This window comes from Cetorhinus maximus, chromosome 5 (assembly GCF_964194155.1).
Source record: "Cetorhinus maximus chromosome 5, sCetMax3.hap1.1, whole genome shotgun sequence".
Taxonomy (NCBI): Eukaryota; Metazoa; Chordata; class Chondrichthyes; order Lamniformes; family Cetorhinidae; genus Cetorhinus; species Cetorhinus maximus.
Window position 1 is genome coordinate 148,336,163 of NC_135883.1, and position 23,560 is coordinate 148,359,722.

Sequence of the window (23,560 nt, forward strand, 5' to 3'; positions counted from 1 at the left end):
TTTGAATATTTTCATGAATGAGCATTTTTCTGATGCATGTGGCAATATAGTCCTTTAAAACTATTTTTTTCAACTTATGGTTATTGCAGCCATTTTCCTTAACTTTTGTTACATATTTGTCAGCTTAGCTCAAACAATTAAGACTCTAAAATTAAGGAAAAATGCAGTGAAGCTATCACTATACAGACATTTTACCAATACGTTAATTTTGGCAATAATAGGTAAGTCATTTTTTGGTGCATTCAGGTTCCTCAAGTGAATTGAACTGTTAAGGCTTCCTTTGTGTATTAAAGAAATTATCTTAATTTTCTAGCATCAGTTGGATTTATGGTATGGACAACCAAAAAGTTCACATTGACAGCATGCCAGTCAGTAAGTTATTTAAAAGATTTTATTTATTTAAATTATTTTTTTGCCGTTCTCTGTCAGACCTATCCAAAATGCTACACGTTAGATGGAATGCATGTTTTACCAATCCCATTTTCAAAATGTTGTGGAGCCCACTTAAGGCTGAGTGTAATCAAAACTAGTCTTAACAATTTGCAATAGAAGGTATTAGATTTATGATCTCGCTCAGATGTTAATGATCCGGAAGTAGAATTAGTGTTCCAGTGCTTTCTCTGCCTTAAATATCAGTATCAATATCTGATACGATTAACTATTTAGCCCTGAAAATCACGACTCTGCTCTGTCCCCCTGCCCACCACCACCCCAACAACCCCCAAGCAAACAGTCAAGCAACTCTCTTCTTGAGAGTTGGCAGAAGGAAGAACAACTAGTACAACTGCTTATTTTGACATGTATGCCCTGATAAAGCTATGGACTATGTCCCTTAACATTAATTGAATTAAACTATTAATTTCCTTGCACACAGGTTCCAGGGAGGGGGAGGGAATAAAGATTACTTATCGTCTGTTAAATGACGGTAACTATTGGCGAGATCCTAATTCTGGACTTGTCAAATGTCCAAATGGAATACAATACCAGTATACAATAATCAAGAATAGAAACCATGCCCATTTTCTCCTGCCTGAACTAGGTCAAACTTGGTTGGAGTCAGCTAACTCTGCAAATACTGGGATCGAACCTGGGATGACCTTAGTTTGTGTTTTAACTAGGGGCCGAGCGCTGGAAAATGGGATTGGTGTAGTCAGATCTTTGTGGACCGGCACAGACACGATGGGCCAACTGGGCTCCTCCTGTGCTGTAAACGCCTATGAGTCTATTTCTTCAGAGTGGAGGCTTGGAAGCAGGTTGCCTAGTTGCTCTCAGTCAGACACGATGTGAAGGATAGGGATCTAAAATTGAGTTGTTCTATCAATGGGATTATAGTGTGATCACAAAACCAGGTTTAGTTTAGGAAATTTCAAAGTAAATGTGAAATTGTAAACACTTTCCAAAATCAGACTTGCTGTCACTGGACTGCATTAAAGTCTCCGTGAAGATAGAGTTTTACTACATTTGTTAGAAATTTGTTGGCAGTCATCCACAATTGAAGTAATTTGACTGTGTTCCTTATTCAAACTTCCAATTTGTCTAAATTGATATGAAATTTGAGCCACTTTTATCTGTCTTTCAAAAATTACCAGGATTGGATGGAGCTCTGGGTTGATGATGCTTTCTGGAGACTTCTTTTTTCTGTCATTCTCTTAGTCATAATGTTCCTCTGGAGACCATCAGCAAATAATCAGAGGTATAAGTTTCTAATTCTTAATGCATTTTGAAATATTTATTGCTTGAGTTTCTCTCTTTTCCCCCTTGACTTCCTTTAGTTGTATTGCCATTCTGGAGTTTTTGACAGGCAATTTGTTTTGAATCTCTTTTCATGTTACCACTTAAGTGATAGCTGGGCAACCGAGATGATTTTTAGGGTTGGCAAGCTGTAGCAAGTGGAATGCCATAGGGATCAGTGCTGGGGGCTCACTGTTTACAATCTTTTTTATCATCATGCGGTGTGGGCATTTTTGGCTAAGCCAGCATTTATTGCCTGTCCCTAATTGCCCTTGAGAAGGTGGTGGTTAGCTGCCGCCTTGAACTGTTGCAGTCCAATCTACATCAATGATTTGGATGAAGGGACCGAATGTATGGTAGCTAAATTTGTGGATTACACCAAGATAGGCAGGAAAGCCAAGTTGTCAAGAAGAGGGGGGGAGTCTGCAAAGGGACGTGGACAGGTTAAATGAATGTGCAAAAAATGGGTAGATGGAGTATAATGTGGGAAAATGTGAACTTGTCCACTTTGGCAGGAAGAATAGAAAACCAATATGTTATTTAAATGGAGAGAGATTGCAGAACTCGGTGGGATAGAGGGATCTGGTATCTTGGTACACGAATCACAAAAAGTTAGTATGCAGGTACAGCAAGTGATTAAGAAGGCAAATGGAATTTTGGCATTTATTGCAAGGGAAATGGAATATAAAAGTAGGGAAGTTTTACTGTAGCTGTACAGGGCCTTGGTGAGACTGCATTTAGAATACTGTGTACAGTTTTGGTCTCTTTATCTGAGAAAAGATTGAACTGCTTGTAACACAATTATGAGAAGGTTCTTTCAACTGGGATAAGGGACTTATCTTGTGAAGAAAGATTGAACAAATTGGACCTATACCCATTGGGGTTTAGAGGAGTGAGAGGTGGTCTTATTGAAACTTAAAATCATGAGGGGACTTGATTGGGTAGATATCGGGAGTACATTTCCACTTGTGGGAGAGATGAGAACCAGGGACACAGTTTAGGAGTAAGAGGTCTACTGCTTAAGACGGAGATGAGATTTTTTTCCCCCCTCAATGTGACTTAGTCTGTGGAATTCTCTTCCCTAGAAAGCACTGGAGGCTGGGTAATTGAATTTATTCAAGGCAGAGTTCGACAGATTTTTGATAGACAAGAGAGTTGAGGGTGATGGGGAGCAGACAGGAAAGTGGAGTTGAGACCACAACCAGAATCAACCATGATCTTATTGAATGGAGGAGCAGACTTGAAGGACAGAATAGCCTACTCCTACTCCTATGTTCCTTATGACTCAACTTCCTTTTTTTCTAATTAGATGGAAACGGAGTAAAGGTGCCGAAAGAAAGCACACAAAAATTCTTTCTCATGCTTCAAAAGTCCACAGAAAAGACCTAGACTAAATTTCTTGACTGTTTTAATAAGTATCTGAAAGTTGATTGAACTTCCCCAGTGACTTGTTTTAATCATGTAGTATGGCTTCACCACTGCATGAAGTGTAATTCTGATTATTAGAGTCCTTCAGAGAATGTCTTAGCATTTCTGCATTAAAATTAATCTGAAATAATGGTGTTAACTTAAAATGCACAATTCTTCCGATTTTACATTTAATTCACGTTTCCTTATGTTTCTTTTTAAAACAAGTAAAAGAGGTATTTCAGATTCCTTGGGTTTCAAAACTAATAATTTTTAATGTAGCTTGAGTCGCATGATTAAACCAGTCCTGTTGTAAAAGCTGAATGCTTAAGTCTCAAATAATCTGGATGATAAAAACATCACTTGGTATGTTACTAGATTTTACACTGTGGGGGGGTAGGGGGCAGTGACAGGTGTGATTCCTGTTCTGTGTTAAAATAGCAGCTTTAGACCCATTGTGGTATAAGAGTGCTGCATTTTGCTTCTATCTGGCGAGGTTGAGTTGTAATGCCTTGCCTTGAATGGTGTCTGAGCTCAGACCTAAAGTGTTGCTTGGGAGATATATTGAGGTTGCTGGCAGCATGAATCATTACTTTCAGAAGTGCAGGAGGGGAGATTTTATTTTTTTTTAAATTATCGGTATACATTTTCTGATTCTATCTCTCCCTTGGGTGTTTTTTAACTTCAGATATGCATTTACACCTCTTATTGATGACCCAGATGATGAAATGAATGAACTGGTTGGAGTAAACTTTGGTATGTATATAAATACATATTATGCTTGCATTTCTAGAGTTTCGACTTAATTCATTTACATTAAATTTGCATGGAGTTGAATTGTAGGCACAGTGAGATCCTACAAATAGCGTAGTAAAAATTAGTCACGGTTTCTCAAAAGATTGTTTAGCACAGTGAAAAAGTGTAGAGATAAACTGTATTCGAGTTTGTTCTGTATTAGTGTGAATTTTCTAAACTTGACATATGAGTTGACCTTTTCCAATGAGCCAACTCATTGTCTGTATTTTTGTTTCTGTAATTTTTTAATCTTTACTGCAACAGTCTGTATCACTCAATCAAACCATTTTTGTTGTGTACTCTAAAGCTGATGGAATAAAGGCAAGGACATCCAAAGTGGGGATTAATGGCACAGCAAAACCAGGCTCCAATATGGTGAGAAGTATTTTTGCATGTTATTCGTGATATGGAATCAATACATGTAAACATGCAGATGTAAAGTATTGATCTTGGATAGGCTTGAAATAACGTCAAAATGTTGAACAGTTAATTTTTCAAAAGTCTAGATGTATGTGCATATTAATGGGCTAGACTTTATGGTCAGCAACGAAGCAGTGGAGCTCACCAGTGACTTCAAAGAAAGCTTCCAACAAAGATCTGTCTCTGTAGCATGATTTTTCCCTCTCCTAATGAAGGTTTAAATATGGGCCAAGTTATGGGGATGTCTTGATGTACAGCAGCAATGTTGTTAGCAAGCTGACCAGAGTGAAGTATTCACAAAAAGCAAACCAGGTAGTTAAAAGCACTTAATATCCTTCACTTTTAAATTTTCAGATAGCAAAATAAACTCTGATTGGATTAGGAGAGAAACTGAAAGTTAAATAAACTTAAAAGACTTTTAAAAATTTCTTTTACCATTAAGGAAATACTTGACGTCCCACAATTGTATAAGTAGCTTCTCTGGTCCAGTGAGGGTATTTTGCAGTACACTGTTTTGCACCTTTTTTGAATGAGATGTAACTGGATGTTTACTTTTTCAAGGTAAGACTAACAGCGTAATAGTGGAAGCTTTTATCAATTCAGTTGATTTTCCATTGATTTAACTTGGGGTGAGGGTGAGGGGGAAGGTTGCCTAAACAACATACCTTCTGGAGAATCGTAGAATCACTGACAGCAACTTCTAGATTTCTGCATTATTCTGCACATGTGCAGACTCCAGAACTTGCTGTCAGTTTCAGTCGAGTAATGATGGCAAATGCTGATGGTTTTTCATCATTACCACTGTGAATTGGGGCCATTGTATTTAAATTCCTCCATGGTCTCCTACCCCTCCCTATCTCTGTAGCCTCCTCCAGCCCTGCAACCCTCCAACTCTGCATTACTCCAAATGTGGCTGTGTGTTCCCAATTCCTTCGATAGTCTACCAATGATGGTCATGCATTCAGCCATCTTGGCCCTCAGGTCTGGAATTCCTTCCCTAAACTTCTCCATCTCTTTGTATTTCTCCTTTTTAAAATGCTGCTTAAAACTCACCTTTTTGATCAAGCATTTAATCACCTAATATCTACCCAATATCTCCTCCCTATTTGTCTCTCATACATTTCTGTTTTACCCCTTGGGATGTTTTTTTATGTTTACAAAATACCAAATAAAGCCACACACCATCCTGACTTGCAACTGTGAGACCATTTCTCCACTGTCAATAGGTCTAAAACGTGGAACTCCCTTTCTAACAGCACTGGGTACCAAACCGTATGAACTGCAGTGGTTCAAGAAGGTGACTCACCACCATCTTTTCAAAGACATGAGCAACTAATGTTGGCCTTGCTAGCGACACCCTCATCTGATAAAAGGATATTAATGTCACCTGAATCATGGAATCTGGCAGCACTGGAGACTACTTTTTCCTAAACCAACTCTTTAAAAGAGTGCCCCTCCCTCAATGTTTCCCCATAACTTTGCAACTGCTTTCTCCTTAAGTATACCTATCCCCTTCTTTAAATGAAGCAGGAGATCAGTAGGTGATTTGGGGGTGAAGTCTAAGATACAATTACATGTGAACTCTGGGCGAGTGGGTTTGATAGACTGATTCCTTTCCTTGCCCAGGGTTTTTCTTGTTCTCTTGCCTTAATCTTATTTTTTCTGTATTTGCGATGCATGATCAAAATTGTCCCGAGAAGACTTTTCCAGCCCATCTTGTGTGACAAATCATTCATTATCTTTTCCAAAACACGTGTATTTTTAAATTTGTACGGATTTTTACACTTTTTCAGGACTTGGTTTGATATGTGCTTTTTTTAATAGGATGAAGATTTAAAGTGGGTGGAAGAGAACATCCCTTCAATTACAGACGTGTAATTATCAGCATTTTATTAAATCTCTAAAGAGACCCTTTCTGATCTAATCTTTGCTTTGAGTATTTTATTTTTGTTACATTTGGTTTTGCTCTTTGTGCCTCCCAGTCCCTTCATGCCTTGCCTCATTTTCTAAATCTCAGAACACAACCTGCTCCCTGCCAGCAGAACCCAAGCAGGTTGGTGAAGCAGAAACCGAGACAGACAGCTTTTCTTTATTGAGAGTTAGTTGACTTTGTTCAGTCTCATAGCTCTCCTCTCACTCCGTGCCTCAGCTGTCCCCGATTAATATGTGCTCAAAATACTTAATTAAACAATGCCCTTCACCTGTATACCTTACAAATATAATGAACATACTATTAACACTCTCTTGCCTTAGCCACTGCTGTTTTTCAACAACTTTAACAGAAAAAAGTGCACAATTGTGTCCTAAGGTGATTTGTTTGATCCATTTGTGACCCATTTTCCAAAGTTTTAACTTCTAATTATTCTTTACAACACCTTCCTGGGTTCATTTTTTTTCTTGTGTTTCTTATATTGTCATTTGTCTTAATGAACAAACACCTCGCTTCTTCTCACCTTCAGCATGAAAACATTGTGACTTATTTAGACCATAAAACATAGGCTGGGATTTTCTGGCCCCATCGAGGGCGGGACCCGCCATGGGCGAGGCAGCACCCCAGCTAGAAGTCTATTGACTTGCAGCGGGACCAAAAGATCACGGTGGTGGGCAGGTACGGAAAATCTACCTGTAGGAGCATAAGTAGGCCATTCGGCCCATCAAGTCTGCTCTGCCATTCAGTGAGATCATGGCTGACCTGATAATCCTCAACTCCACTATCCTGCCTTTTCCCCATAATCCTTGATTTCCTTACTGATTAAAAATCTGTCTATCTCAGCCTTGAATATACTTAACGACCCAGCTTTACAGCCCTCTGCGGTAAAGAATTCCACAGATTCACTACCCTCTGAGAGAAGAAATTCCTCCTCATCTCTGTTTTAAATAGGTTTACTGAAGTTATGCCCTCTGGTCCTAGTCTCTCACACAAGGGGAAACAACCTCTCAGCATCTACCCTGTCAAGCCCCCTAAGAATGTTATATGTTTCAATCAGGTCACCTCTCATTCTTCTAAACTCCAGTGAGTACAGACCCAACCTACTCAACCTCTCCTCATAAGAAAATCCCTCCATTCCCGTGATCAACCTAGTGAACCTTCTCTGGACTGCCTCCAATGCCAGTATATCTTTCCTTAGATAAGGGGACCAAAACTGTTCACAGTATTCTAGGTGTAGTCTAACTAATGCCTTGTATAGTAATAGCAAGACTTCCCTATTTTTATACTCCATTCCCTTTGAAATAAAGGCCAACATTCCATTTGCCTTCCCTATTACCTGCTGAACCTGTATGTTAGCTTTTTGTGATTCATGCACAAGGACTCCCAAATCCCTCTGTGCTGCAGCTTTCTGAAGTTTTTCTCCATTTAAATAATATTCAGCTCCTCTATTCCTGCCAAAGTGCATTTAGTAATTTAAAATTTAGTAATTTAACAGCACAGTTGTGTACCTGAACATTAGTTTTGTACATCTTTTCATATATTTCTGATAAACTTAGCTCCCGGCCAACCTTAAACAAATGGCAGATTCTCCCAAATGTGCTTGCTATTTAATTGCAGTTACTGCAATGTTCCCTCTGCGCACCAGTGGTGAAGTTACCATGCTTGCATGCTGACCCCTTTAACATGCCATATCTCCATGGCTACCCAAAAAATTTTAAAAGTACCATGTATTAAAATGAATAGACTGAGCACAACAAAGAAATTTAGAGGGATTGTTGCTCTGCTATCACAATATATTCCATTTCCCTTGACCTAGCATGACTATAGCTAATGTAACTTGCATTTTTTGTTTCAGTGCACTCCCTATGTTGCTGGATTCAGATGAAGTAAGTAGACTCCTCCTAGAACATTGTTAATTAAAGTTGATTCGCAAGCAGTTTTCTCTCTCCTTCCCCATCTTACAATAAAATATTGTTTAATTGCCACTTGGTTTGTTGTTTATCTGATCTGTACAGCTGAGATCTCAGCTGCCAGTAGCTCTAATTATGTCAGCATTATGTACTTATGTTACTGCTGAGGGAGGTCAGGCTGTAATAAACTTGGCAATATTTTCTGCAGATTGTACTCTGTACTGAGTTTTGGGCAGTTCCATACTTATAGGGTCCCAGTTGGTCTCTTGATGTTCTGTGTATGAGCAAGAACCTAGTTGAATTTCTTGGCTAAGATTTTCATGTGGATTAACCAGTGTTATTTGATGAGTGTACCCTGCAGTATGTTGTGGGATGGTAGTATTTGTGGAGGTGGCATGTGTCACAATTGAGAAGAACATAACATAAGTGACTAAAACAGCAACAACCTATATTTATGTAGGGTGGAATTTTACGGCCCAGTCGCGGCAGGGGTGGAGCTGTAAATGCAACGAGCCATTCAAAAGCCCATTGACTTTGGTTGGACCGTAAAATCCCGCCTATTGTGCCTTTAATGTAATGAAACATCCCAATGTGTTCCAAAGAAGCATTATAAAACAAAGTATGACACCGAGCGGTATAAGGCAATATTAGGTCAGGTGACCAAAAGCTTGGCCAAAAGAGGTAGATTTCAAGAAGTGTCTTAAAGGAGGAAAGCGAGGCAGAGAGGTGTAGGGAGGGAATTCCAGAGCTTGGTGCCCCATTAGTTATGTATGAAAGTAGAAATGGCATTGGTAAGAAGTATACTAAATCAAAGCAGTATTAATTTTAATTTTGCTCTTTCTTTCCAAATTAGGAAATAATGACAACCAAATATGAAATGTCAAAGATGGAATGAAGTTTTTTGTGCAATGCAAGCCGGTATTTTACTGTGAAGTTCACTTTGTGACACTGACTGAATTCTGCACATGGTGTGGTCCAAGGATAGTGAAGGAAGAAGTGTCACGGATGGCTTGAGTTGGTAATTGGGCTACCAGAGATAACACTGTTCGTTTACTTCATGTGCAATTCTCACGTTCTAATTTTATTTTTAAACTTACTTTTGAAGTGAATAAAGATGGAAGTCCACATAACAGAAAATCAAGAATCTGCACTGTAAACAGACTTTGCTATGAATCTTTTAAAATAGTATGAGAGTTCAATTTTCTGTAATTCCTCCTTTCCCCTCCCCTCTTAGAATGAAATACTCTGTAGGCTGATGCGGATTTAGAATTTTGTCCTTGTGACAGTATTCCATTAAGCTAGCCTACATAGTGTAAGAAGTATCTTGAAATATTCTGTTGACAGTTTCTTGGAAGTTTTAATTTCACACCCACCTGTAAAGCTGGTGTCTTGTTTCTAGCAGTATTTGCCCACAGCATACTGTATGAATCATTTATAAGTACAGTTGTCCTTTGCTTTGAATTGTATGATATAGATATAATGGATACATATTGCTGTAGGGACACTAGTATATATTTTTTGTAAATTAGAAAAACACAATTATTGTGAATGTCGGAAGAGAAATAGTGCCTAAGATCTGGATGATAGAAAGCACGTGAAAAATCATGGTTTGTATTATCTCTGTTGTATTTTCTTTCAAAAAAATCATGAAAATAATTGTATTGTGAATGTTCAGGTTAATGAACCAAATCTAACTGAGTTAAAAACAGAGATTGCGCACACATTGTGATACTGAATTCAGCCTTTTGTTAGCAACACAAAATAAAACAAGTGGCCAGCTGATCTCTGAGACCTTCACTCTTTGCTCTTGCTGGAGTAACAGCAATAGCTCCTGACACAGTTCCCTTTTTTGGTGCAGTTTAAACAAAATTTAAAATGATATGTTTCTTTTCTCCCATGCCACAAAGCATTGCCTTGCTTGGACAGGTGCAGTGCTGCCACTTCTTTACTAATGCTTTTGATCACTGAGGAAGTGTAAGAGTGGCATCCTAGGGGTAGCGGTGATGCTTTTCTTTTCCTTTGCTCTGCTTAGTTTCTTCCCTCTTTCCTTAACAAGGACAGCAGCTGAGATCAAAACTTTGTTATGTGGACAATTGCAAGCCTGTCCTACCAGTCTGATAAAGCACAGTGGATCTCTGTCGTGTTATGTTGCTGTTGATGATAACCTTGTTAATGGATTTCATTTATTTTTAATGGCCTGCATATTGCCTAATGATTGCTGCAGTCGTTGACTCCATTTTAAAATTGTTTTATACATTACCTGTGGAAGAGTTACTAGTGTTGGACTTTAAGGCACAATTCTGTTTTTGCATCAAACATTTAAATGGTACTATTTAAATAGAATTTAGAGGGTGTTATGGAAGGTATTTAAAATGGTGAATTATTTTGGATAGTCCTGCAATAGATTTTTTTTGTCTGTCAACTAAATATGCAAACCACTGATTGTATTAACAATCATTACAAAATATTGCAAAGAAAAGCAAAATATTGTGGATGCTGGAATTATGAGATAAAAGCAGAAAGTGCTGATAAAACTCAGCAGGTCTGTCAGCATCTGTAGAGAGAGAAACAAGAGTTAACTTTTCAGGTCATGACCTTTCATCAGACTTCTAATGAAAAGGTCACGACCCGAAATGTCAACTCCATCTCCCTTGTCCATAAATGCTGACAGACCTGAGAGTTTCCACCATTTTCTGTTTTTATTATAAATACTGTATTTTTCAAAATTAGAATTTTAACTAATTGCATTTTGGTAACTGCAAAGCTTCCACAAATAACGATTTCTTTTGTTAAAGGAAATATGCACTCTTATTGCTTTCTCTTCAATAACGTTATCTTGTTTAAGATCAAATTGTACTTATAAATTATCTTTCTATTGACTGGTCTAAAAGGGTTAATCACAATTCCACAGGAGTAATAACCTGTAAAATCATGATTTGAGTCTGTCTGTCTCTTAAATTAAATGTTAATATATCTCTTAAGAGATTTCAAAAATGTCAAAGTAAATCTTTTTACTCCATTAAATATAATACAAAGCCACAATTCTGAGCTGCTGTCTTTCTAATTTGGTTAATAAAGTGAGTAATTAAATAATATAACTAACAATGGCAGGACAGGTGTTATGTTGCAGCTGTGGAATGTGGGGTTTTGGGCGCCAAGGCAATCCAGGACAAACATATCTGAAGAAAGTGTAAGCAGCTAGAGGAATTCCAGATAAGGATTGATCTGGAAGCCGAACTGCAGATTCTGGGCTACGTAAGGGAGGGGGAGAAATATCTGGACACTTTGTTCCAGAAGACAGTCACGCCTTTTAGAATAGGGTCGTCTGTTTTGCTCAGCCCTGAGGGACACGAGGATGTGACACTAAGTGAGGCAGGTAATCGGATCGAGCAGATGATAGTGGAGGAACATCAGACTTTGCATTTGTTAAACAGGCTTGAGGTGCTCACGACCTGTGTGCACGAAAGCAAGGTCTGCAAGGTGGATTGGCAGGCTGACCATGGTACCATGATACAGGAAGCTGTTCGAGCAGGGGGAGCAAATAGGAATGTCGTGGTAGTAGGCAACAGTATAGTGAGGGGGATTGACACTGTTCTCTGCAGCAAAGAGCGAGAGTCCAGAAGGCTGTGTTGCATAAGAAATAGGAACAGGGGTAGACCATTCAGCCCCTTGAGCCTGCTCCACCATTCAATAAAATCATGGATGATCTGCTTATGTTTCGAATTCCACATTCCCGTCTACCCCCCGATAACCTTAGATTCTATCTACCTCTGCCTTAAAAATATTCAATGACCCTGACTCCGCCGCCTTCTGAGGCAGAGAGTTCCAAAGCCGCACAACCCCAGGAGAGAAAAAAATTCTCCTCATCTGTCCTAAAAGGGTAACCCCTAATTTCAAAATAGTGCCCCCTAGTTCTGGACTCACCCATAAGAAGAAACACCCTTTCCGCGTTCACCTTGTCAAGGCTGTTGAGGATCTTGTATACGTCAATCAAATCACCCCTCACTCTTATAAATGCCAGTGGAAACAAGTCCAGTCTGTCCAACCTTTCCTTGTAAGACAAGCCGCACATTCCAGGTATCAATCTAGTAAACCTCCTCTGAGCCGCCTCCAATGCATTTACATCATTCATTAAATAAGGAGACCAAAACTACAACAGCTTTCGAGATGTAATCTCACCAATGCCCTGTATAACAAGCATAACATCCTAACTTATGTTCAATTCCTCTCAAAATAAAGGATAGCATTCCATTAGCCGCCTTGATTACTTGCTGTACCTGCATACTAACTTCGTGACTCATGTACTAGAACACCTAGATCCCTCTGCACCTCAATTATGCAGCTGTTCTCCATTTAGTAATACTACTTTTTATTCTTTGTGCCAAAGTGAAGACATTTTCCCACATTGTACTCCATTTGCCAGATATTTACCCACTCACTCAACCCATCTATATCCATCTGCAACCTCCTCATGTCCACTTCAGAACCTACTTTCCTACCTATCTGTGTCATCTGCAAATTTAGCTATCATGCCATCGCTTCCCTCAAAGTCATGGATGTAAATTGTAAAAAGTTGAGGCCTCAGCACAGACCCCTGCAGGACTCCCACTTGTCACATCCTGCCAGTCAGAAAAAGTTTTCTGCCAGCCAATCTTCTATCCATGCTAATACGTTATTCTCTACACCATTAGCTCTTATTTTCCACAATAACCTTTGATGTGTCACCTTATCAAATGCCTTCTGGAAATCCAAGTACGGTATGTCTACAGGCTCCCCTTTATCCACAGAACATGTTACTCCTTCAAAGAACTCCAATAAATTGGTTAAACATGATTTCCCTTTCACAAAACCATGCTGACTCTTCCCAATTACCTTGAGCTTTTTTAAGTGCCCACCTATAACCTCCTTAATGACCAATTCTAAACCTCCCCATTGCCAGACGTCAAGCTAACTGGCCTAAAGTTTCCTGTTTTCAGCCTCCCTCCCTTTTTGAATAGAGGGGTTATATTTGCTACTTTCTAGTCTGATGGAACCTTTCCAGAATCTAGTGAATTTTGGAAAATTAGCACCAGCCCATCAACTACCTCATTAGCCATCTCTTAAGGCTGTAGTACGTCAGGACTTGTCAGCCCGCAGCCCCATCAGTTTGCTCAGTGCTGTTTCCCTAGTGATTGTAATTTCACCAAGTTCCTCTTTCCCTTTCACCTCCTGATTTGCAGCTATTACTGGAAAGTTTTTTGTATTCTCTATAGTGAATACAGAAGCAAAATATTTGTTCATTTCTTCTGCCATTTCCTTCTTATCTACAATTAACTCCCCATTGTCACTCTCTAGAGGACCAACACTAACTTTATTCACCGTTTCCTTTTTAACTACCTGTAGAAACTTTTGCTCTCTTTTTACATTTCTAGCTAGCTTCCTCTCATACTCTTAATTTATTTCTCCTGACTAACCTTTTAGTCATTTCCTGCAGCAGTTTATATTCTGACTAACCACCTGTCTTGCCACTCATCTTTGTGCAGTTATATGCTTTTTCCTTAAGTTTGATGCTTCCCTTTAACTTTAGTTAACCATGGATGGTGGGTCCTCCCCTTTAGAATTTTTCTTTATGGTAGGAATGTACTTATTCTGAATACTCTTGAAATATCCCCTTAAATGTCTGCCACTGCTTCTCTTTTGATCTATCTGACTAGTGGAGTTACGCAGGGGTCAGTGTTGGGACCACAACTTTTCACTTTATACTTTAGTGATCTAGATGAAGGAACTGAGGGCATTCTGGCTAAGTTTGCAGATGATACAAAGATAGGTGGAGGGACAGGTAGTATTGAGGAGGCGGGGAGGCTGCAGAAGGATTTGGACAGGTTAGGAGAATGGGCAAAGAAGTGGCAGATGGAATACAACGTGGGCAAGTGTGAGGTCATGCACTTTGGTAGGAAGAATAGAGGCATAGACTATTTTCTAAATGGGGAGAGAATTCAGAAATCTGGAGTGCAAAGGGACTTGGGAGTCCTAGTCCAGGACTCTCTTAAGGTTAACTTGCAGGTTGAGTCGGTAGTTAGGAAGGCAAATGCAATGTTGGCATTTATTTCGAGAGGACTAGAATATAAAAGCAGGGATGTGCTGCTGAGGCTTTATAAGGCTCTGGTCAGACCACATTTAGAATATTGTGAGCAATTTTGGGCCCCGTATCTCAGGAAGGATGTGCTGGCCCTGGAGAGGGTCCAGAGGAGGTTCACGAGGCGGGAGAATGGGGTTGAGAAACTTATCAGCCTTGATTGAATGGTGGAACAGGCTCGATGGGCCGAATGGTCTAATTTCTGCTCCTATGTCTTATGGTCTTATCCTCTAGCCTAGTTTCCCAGTTCACTTCAGCTAGGTCAGCTTTCATGCCCACATGGTTGTCCTTATTTAAATTCAAGATACTAGTCTTACATCCAGTTTGAAAGGGAGAAGAGTGGGTCTAAAATTCAATCATTTTGTGGTTGCAGCTACCTAGGGGGTGCCTTTACTCTGAGGTCATTAATTGATCCTGTCATATTACACAATACCATGTCTAATATAACCTGCTCTCTGGTTGGTTCCAGAACATGCTGCTCTAACAAACTACCTTGAAAGCATTCTAAGAGCTGCTCACCCAGGTTACTACTGCTAATCTGATTTTTTTCAGTTTGAGTAGATTAAAATCATCCATGATTATCGCCATCCCTTTATCACAAGCGCACAATATTTCCTCTTGAATACTTTGTCCTACACTGTTGCTACTGTTAGGGGGCCTGTAGACCACTCCCACTAGTGACTTTTTCCCCCTACTATTCCTCATCTCCACCCAAACCAATTCTACATCCTGATCTCCTGAACCAAGGTCATCTCTAACCATTGCACAAATGCCTTCTTTGATTAACAGTGCTACCCCTCCACCTTTACCTAGCTTCCTATTCTTCTTGACTGACATGTATCTCTCAGTACTCAGGACCCAATCCTTCTTGTCCTGCAACCACATCTCTCTAATTGCTATCAGATCATATTTATGTGGGCCATCAATTCATTTACTTTGTTATGAATGCTACACGCATTCAGATACAGAGCCTTCAGTTTTGTCTTTTTGTTACCTTTGTAACATCTAGTCTTGGCTGTTGATGTATTCTTAGGTTTTTTTCCTCTGTCCCTTCCTGCCATCCTCTGACCCTCATTTCCCATGTTACTATTTTGCTCTCCTGTCTTGATTCTACACCTTGAATTGCTACCTCTACCCAAGCTTGATCCCGCACCCCTCTTATTTAGTCTAAAGCCCTCTCCACTTCCCTAGTTATGCAATTTGCAAGGACACTTGTCCCAGCACGGTTCAGGTGTAAACCGTCCCAACGGTACAGCCCCCACTTTCCCCAGTACTGATGCCCTTGCCCCACAAACCCCAACATACTTCTCCCACACCAGCCTTTGAACCATCCATTTGTCTCTAATCTTATTTGCCCTATACCAATTTGCATATGGCTCAGATAATAATCCAGAGTATATTTTTTGAGGTAAAAGGCAAAATATTGCGGATGCTGGAAATCTGAAACAAAAACAAAAAATGCGGAAAAACTCAGCAGGTCTGACAGCATCTCTGGAGAGAAAGACAGAGTTGACATTTCAAGTCCGTATGACTCTTCTTCAGAGCTAAAGAGAAGTAGAAATGGGGTGAAATATATATACTGTTTAAGGGGGGTGGAACAAGTGAAGTTGGATAGAAGGCCAGCGATAGGTGAAGGCAAAGGAGATATTGCAAAAGATGTCTTAAACAAAAGGTCAAAGAGGTGTTAATGGGGGTGGTACTAGCTAAAGGAGATGCTAATGGTGACATTAAGAGTAGAAAGCAGAATGTGTTAATAGCCAGACCAGGGTGAGCATTCTGGAAAGAACAACATGAACAAGTGACAGATGGCCCTAGTCGGGGTGGAGTGGGGGGGAGGGGACGGTGGTGGGAAAAAAGATCGAAAATAGGCTAAAAGCTGGGGATAAAACAATGAATAAAAATGGAAATAAATTTGAAAAAAAGAAAATAAGTGGAAAAAATATTAAAATATTGAAATAAAAGGGGATCAAAAAGGGGTGAGGATGGAGGAGAGAGTTCATGGTCTGAAGTTGTTGAACTCAATATTAAGTCCGGAAGGCTGTAAAGTGCCTAATCGGAAGATGAGGTGCTGTTCCTCCAGTTTGTGTTGAGCTTCACTGGAACATTGCAGCAGGCCAAGCACGGGCATTAGAGCAGGATGGTGTGTTGAAATAACAAGCGACAGTAAGGTCTGGGTCATGCTGGCGGACAGACTGAAGGTGTTCCACAAAGCGGTCGCCCAGTCTGCGTTTGGCCTCCCCAATGTAGAGACCACATTGGGAGCAGTGAATGCAGTAGACCAAATTGAGAGAAGTGTAAGGTGAAGCACTGCTTCATTTGAAAGGAGCATTTGGGCCCTTGGATGGTGAGGAGGGGGTAAGTAAAGGGGCAGGTGTTGCACCTTCTGCGATTGTATAGGAAGGTGCCGTGGGAGGGGGTGGAGGTGTTGGGGGTGATGGAGGAGTGGACCAGGCAGTCCCAGAGGGAACAGTCCCTACAGAATGCCAACAGAGGGATTGAAGGGAAGATGTGTTTGGTGGTGGCGTCATGCTGGAGTTGGTGGAGGATGATCCTTTGAATGCGGAGGCTGGTGGGATGAAAAGTATGACAAGTGGGACCCTATCATGGTTCTGGGAGGGAGAGGAAGGTGTGAGGACAGAGACGCAGGAGATGGGTTGAACACGGTTGAGGGCCCTGTCAAACACCGTAGGTGGGAAACCTCGGTTAAAGAAGAAGGAAGATACATCAGAAGCACTGTTTTGGAAAGTGGCATCATCGGAACAGGTGCAACGGAGGCAAAGGAACTGAGAGAATGGGATGGAGCCCTTAGAGAAAGCAGAGTGTGAGGAGCTGTAGTTGAGGTAGCTGTGGGAGTCGGTGGGCTTGTAATGAATGTTGGTGGACAGTCTATCACCAGAAATTGAGACAGAGATCAAAGAAGGGAAGAGAAATGTCGGAGACGGACCATGTGAAAGTGATGGAGGGGCGGAAATTGGAAGCAAAATTAATCAATTTTTCCAGGCCCAGACGAGAGCATGAAGCAGCACTGAGTCAGCAATGTACCAATAAAAGAGTTGTGGGAGGGGGCCTGAGTAGGACTGGAACAATCCTGTCAATGCTATCAGACCTGCTGATTACTTTTAAAGTTCTGCTTCTTAATTTGGTAGCTAGCTCCTCATACTGACCTGCCTGGTGCCAGGGATCAAGACATTCGTTCAGGGCTGGAGAGGGACTTGCAATGGGAGGGGGATGATCCAGTTGCCGTGGTTCATGTAGGTACCAATGACATAAATAAGGAAGTCAGTATGAGAAGCTAGGTACCAAATTAAGAAGAAGAGCCTCAAAGGTAATAATCTCTGCATTATTACCTGAGCCGTGCAAATTGGCAAAGGACAAATAAGATTAGAAAGATGAATGTGTGGCTCAAAGACTGGTGTGGGAGAAGTGGGTTCCAGTTTGTGGGGCACTGGCACCAGTACTGGGGAAAGTGGGGGCTGTGCTGTTGGGACGGTTTGCACCTGAACCGTGCTGGGACGTGTGCTCTTGCGAACCGCATAACTAGGGAAGTAGAGAGGGCTTTAAACTAAACAAGGCAGGTGAAGTTTATTTTTTAATATATTTTTTTTTCCCCACCAATTTCTATTATTTTTAAAAATGTATTTCCATTCATTGTTTTATCCCCACCTTTTAGCCTATTTTGATTTTCTTTTCCCCTGTCCCCTGTCCCCTCCCCCCACCCCACCCTACCCCCACTAGGGCCATCTGTCGCTTCCTAATTCTGCTCTCTACTCTTAATGGCACCATTAGCACCTCCTTTAGCCAGTATCATCACCATCAACACCCCTTCGACCTTTTGGCCTTCTATCCAGCTTCACCTGTCCCACCCCCCCTCATACAGTATATATTTCACCACAATTCTATTTCTCTTCAGTTCTGAAGAAGAGTCATACGGACTCGAAACATTAATTCTGTCTTTCTCTCCAAAGATGCTGTCAGACATGCTGAGTTTTTCCAACAATTTCCGTTTTTGTTTCAGATTTCCAGCATCCGCAGTATTTTGTTTCTATATTAAAGTAGGTGAGGGATCAAGCTAGGATAGATGTGACAAATCAAGGGTAGATTCAAGGCAGGAGACCATAATAGTAATATGGGAAATGAGGGCCATAGAATAGCCAGAAGGGGCGGAGAGGTAAACCTAAGAATACACCAATAACCAAGACTAGATGTTATAGAGATAACAAAGACAAAACTAAAGGCTCTGTTTCTGAATGCGCGTAGCGTTCATAGCAAAGTAAATTAATTGATAGCGCATATTGAAGTGACAAAATACTTCAACACTCAAGAATAGGAAGCTAGGTAAAGGCGGAGGGCTAACACTGTTGATAAAGGATGGCATTTGTACAAGAGTTACAGATGGCCTTGGTTCAGGAAATCGGGATGTAAATCGGTTTGGGTGGAGATGAGGAATACAGGGGAAAGAAGTCACTAGTGGGAGTGGTCCACAGGTCTCCGAACAGTAACCACAATTTAGGACAGAGTATACAAAAAGAAATATTGGGTGCTTGTGATAAAGGGACAGCAATAATCATGGGTGATTAATTTACATACAAACTGGAAAAATCAGATTAGCAGTAGTGACCTGGATGAGGAATTCTTTCGAGATAGTTTCTTAGAGCAGCATGTTCTGGAACCAACCAGAGAGCACGTTATATTAGACTTGGTATTGTATAATGAGAAGAATAATTAATGACCTCAGAGTAAAGGCACCCCTAGGTAGCAACGACCACAAAATGATTGAATTTTACATCCAGTTTGAAAGGGAGAAGAGTGGGTCTAAGACTAGTATCTTGAATTTAAATAACGGCAACTATGTGGGCATGAAACCTGAGCTAGCTGAAGTGAACTGGGAAACTAGGCTATAGGTAGATCAATAGAGAAGCATTTAAGGGGATGTTTCAGAATACTCATTAGAATTTTTCTTTATAGTAGGAATATACTTAAGAGAGGACCCACCATCTGTGCTTAACTAAAGAAGTTAAGGAACACATCAAACTTAAGGAAAAGGCATATAACTGCGCAAAGATGAGTGGCAGGTCAGATGATTGGTCAGAATATAAAGATGATAATGACTTAAAGGATATTCAGGAGTAAGAAATTAGATGTATTAGGAGATAGCTAGCTATAAATGTAAAAATGGATAGCAAGAGTTTCTACAAGTATTTAAAAAGGAATGGAGTAAGTAAAGTGAATGTTGGTCCTCTAGAGAGTGGGAATGGGGATTCATAGTGGAAAATATGGAAATGGCTGATGAAATGAACAGATATTTTGCTTCTGTTTTCACTCAAGAGGATACAAAAAACATGCCAGTGATAGTTGTAAATCAGGTGGAAGGGAGAGAGGAACTTTTTTTTTGTTCATTTATGGGATGTGGACCAGCATTTATTGCCCATCCCTAGTTGCCCTTGAGAAGGTGGTGGTGGACTGCCTTCTTGAACCGCTGCAGTCCATGTGGTGTAGGTACACCCACAGTGCTGTTAGGAATGGAGTTCCAGGATGTTGACCCAGCGACAGTGAAGGAACAACAATATATTTCCAAGCCGGGATGGCTGACAAAGGCTGACCTTGCCAGCAATGCCAACATCCTATCAAAGAATAAAAATAAGTCAAAATTTGTGATGGCACAAATATCAGAAGTATTGTAAATTGTGAGAATTGTGAGGAGGATAGTGATAGACTTCAAGAGGATACAAACAGGCTGGGCAGAAATTTGGCAATTAAATTTAATCTAGAGAAGGTACATTTTGGTAGGAACAACAAGGAAAGGCAATATGAAATAATGGGTGCAATTCCAACGGTGGTGCAGGAACAGTGAGACTGCAAGGTATATGTGCACAAATTGTTGAAGGTAGCAGCGCAGGTTGCAAAAGCGGTTAAAAAGGCATAGGGAAACCTAGGCTTTATAAATAGAGGCAGAGTGTACAAAAGCAAGAAAGTTATGATAAATAAAAGCAAAATACTGTGGATGCTGGAAATCTGAAATGAAAACAGAAAATGCTGGAAAAACTCGGCAGATCTGGCAGCATCTGTGGAGAGGGAAACAGAGTTAACACTTTGGGTTCCATATGGCTCTTCTTCAGATCTGAAAAAGTTATGATAAACTTTTGTAAAACAGGGTTTCAGCGTCAACTGGAGTACTGTATTCAATTCTGGGCACTGCATATTTGGTAGGAAATGTCTACACAAAGTAGCGAGAGGAAATGTTGCTGTTGGCAGAAGGGTCGAGAACCACAGGACACTGATATATGGTGAATGGCAAAAGAGCCAAACGCCACATGAGGAGAAACCTTTTACGCAGCAAAAGTTTACAATGTGGAACGCACTGCCTAAAAATGTGATGGAAGCAAATAAAATTGTGGCTTGCAAAAGGGAATTGGATGTGAATCTGTAGAGAGAGAAATTCAGGACTATGCGAAAAGGAAAGCTAAATTGTTCTTGCAGGGAGCTGGCAAAATTTGGCAGGCCAAACAGCCTCCTGAGCTGTAGCCATTTTATGATTGTAGAGTCAAGTGCCAAGAAAACAGAAACAGGCCTGCATGGTGGTGCTGTTGGTGACTACATATCAATTGTGCATTAAACATACAAACTAGAAGCAGTAGTAGGCTATTCAGCCCTTCACACCTGCTTTGCCTTTCAATAAGATCATTGATGATCTACCCCAGCTACACTATCCTCATAATCCTTTAATTCACTTTGTTACAGGCAAGAGGGGGTTTAATTTAAAACTACCCTGATTTCTCCTCTCTCCACTCATCTGTATACAGGTGTTTTTGATTTTCCCCCTTTACAAGTGGTGGCGTATTTTCCCCCAGCCCTTCAGTTTTTGGAGTGATCCAATCCTCTATTAATAACCCCACAGCAAATTTGAGACAGGGTAATATCAGAGGGTTAGTTTATTTTGCACACACTGAAAACACAGGGAGCAGGTGTCGCTATGTAACCCCAGTATATTCACACAATAAAAGAGGGATAAGGGAAAGAAAGAGGTACAGGGCAAAAAAACCAGAGACAAAATAAGAATGATTGTTTCACTTAAGTCCAGAGTCCAGAATCAAAAGTCCAATGGTGTATTCCTTCAGAGAGGTTAGCAGGCTGAAACTGATGTGGGGTGATCCACTTTTCCAGTAGCGCTGCCTTCCACGATGGGCGAAGCACGTGGAGATGAAGAAGTCTTGCAGCAGGCACTGGTGCAGAAGTTCAGATGTTCCAGTAGAACACAGTGTAGATGAGGGCCAGGCAATTTAAACCTGGACAGAGCTCTGTTTCTGCTGCTGCTTTGTTGATGAAAGATGGCAGACTGTCTGGATTCAGCTCCACAAGGCAATATTACAGATTCTAACAGCTTGGGGGAGGGGGGAGGGGAGGGGCATGTGACGTAACTCCCACTTCCCCTTGGTTTGGATAAAGGATGTATATTTCTGGCCTGGATTCTTGAAATGGTTAATGTTGCATCCATTAATAAGTTTCAGGGCCCCTTTGATATTGCAGATGTACTGTCTCTGTTGGCCAGAGACCTGCCTAAGTGATGTCAAGGGTCTTTATGCATTTCCTTGGAATTTGATTTCTGCAGTCACAGGGGGCATTAGCACCTCTTGAGAGATAATGAGATCCTTGCTGTTTTCTGAAGGCTAGAAATTCCTTCCGTGAGAGCTGTAGCTAAGTCAGACTTTAGTCAGTGTAAAGTCTTTGTCTACTTAAAAAAATTTATGAAGTAGCCAGGGTGATATAGACATATATATATATATTCCTTCATGTCTTCTAGGGATGACACCTTAGTGTCTAAAAGTCAATTAAACTCTGTCTTGAATATACTCGATGACTGTGCAGCCCTCCAAGCTACTGAGTTCCTAAGGTTCACACAACTGAGTGAAGAATTTGCTGAATCCTAATGGCTAACCCCTTAACCTGAGACCATGCCCCTAGTTCGAGACTCCCCAGCCAAGCACAACATCCTCCCAGCAACTATCTTGTCAAGCCCCTGAAGAACAGACCAATCACCCTAAATCAGTGGCCTCTGGTTCTCAACACTTCTGCCAATGGGAACACTTTCTCTCTGTCTACACTGTCTAGACTCCTGACGATTTTAAATATCTCTATCAAATCCCCTTCTCTTCTCCAATCAAACATCGGCCCCAGCTTCTCCAATCTATCCATTTAAAAGTCCCTCATCCCTTGAACAATTTTCATAAATATTTTCTGCAGCCCCTCTAAAGTCTTCACATCCTTCCTGAAGTGTGGTGCCTATATTTGGACCCTTCACTCCAGCTGAGGCTGAACCAGTGTTTTATATAGGTTCATCATAGAACCATAGAAAAGTTACAGCACAGAAGGAGGCCATTTGGCCCACCTTGTCCATGCCAGCCCGAGGACACCCAGGTGCCCTTTCTAATCCCACCTTCCTGCACCCGGCCCATAGCCCTGCAGCTTACAGCACTTTAGGTGCAGATCCAGGCACTTTTTAAAAGAGTTTAAAGTTTTTGTACTCTATGCCATTATTCATAAAGCCCAGAACCCCATATGCCTTTTCAACCTGCTCTGCTACCTTCCTTAATTTGTGCACATACACTCTCTGCTCCTGCATCCCCTTGAAAATGGAACTCTTTATTTCAAATTGCCTCTCCTTGTTCTTCTACCCAAGATGTACTACTTCACACTTCTCTGCATTAAGTTTCTGCCACGTGTCTGCCCATTCCACCAGCCAGCATGGATCAGCTACGCACTGGACCACTGGGGATATGGAACCAATTTTACATCATTCTGACAAAGGATCTTTCACACAAATTGTCAGACCAGGCGCAGAGAATGGTGTCACCTCCAGTATTCTCATGCTCCATCAGACTAAACAAGTGAGTCAAAAGTGAAATACCGCAGATGCTGGAATTCTGATATAAAATCAGAAAATGCTGGAAACACTCAACAGGTCTGCAGCGTCTGTGGATTAAGAAACAGACGTAATATTCCCAATATTTATTGGGGTGGGATTTTCAACCTCGGAAGGAAAAGTTTTGGTTGGATCAAAGGGCAGTTGATTTACAGGTTTGGCTCCCTGTTGGACGAGGAACATTCAAGGAGGGGCCCCAGCCCAGGAGCAGGGAGGTTTCCTGTTCCTCGGTAGAAATCACGAGGAGTGGGTGGGTGCAGCATAGCTTGGAGGGATAGGGATGGTCACAGGGGGGGAGTTGGTGAATGTGGGGCCAGGGTTTGATCGTGGGGAGA

At 40.9% G+C, this 23,560-nt stretch overlaps 1 protein-coding gene across 3 annotated transcripts in view; it reads left to right on the forward strand.

Annotated features, from left to right (window-relative positions):
• The window catches only part of tmem87b (transmembrane protein 87B), a 52,480-nt gene extending 41,245 nt beyond the window's left edge, over positions 1–11,235 (forward strand). For 2 of the 3 annotated variants that reach the window (XM_078542655.1, XM_078542656.1), the window contains exons 14-21: positions 124–221; positions 314–372; positions 1,590–1,693; positions 3,827–3,894; positions 4,241–4,308; positions 6,178–6,227; positions 8,139–8,169; positions 9,047–11,235. In XM_078542655.1, coding sequence (XP_078398781.1) covers positions 124–221; positions 314–372; positions 1,590–1,693; positions 3,827–3,894; positions 4,241–4,308; positions 6,178–6,227; positions 8,139–8,169; positions 9,047–9,088 — 520 coding nt within the window. In that variant the 3' untranslated portion in view covers positions 9,089–11,235. The remainder of the gene's footprint in view (positions 1–123; positions 222–313; positions 373–1,589; positions 1,694–3,826; positions 3,895–4,240; positions 4,309–6,177; positions 6,228–8,138; positions 8,170–9,046) is intronic. The other variant, XM_078542657.1, reaches the window with a different exon arrangement.
• The last annotated feature ends 12,325 nt before the right edge of the window (positions 11,236–23,560 follow it).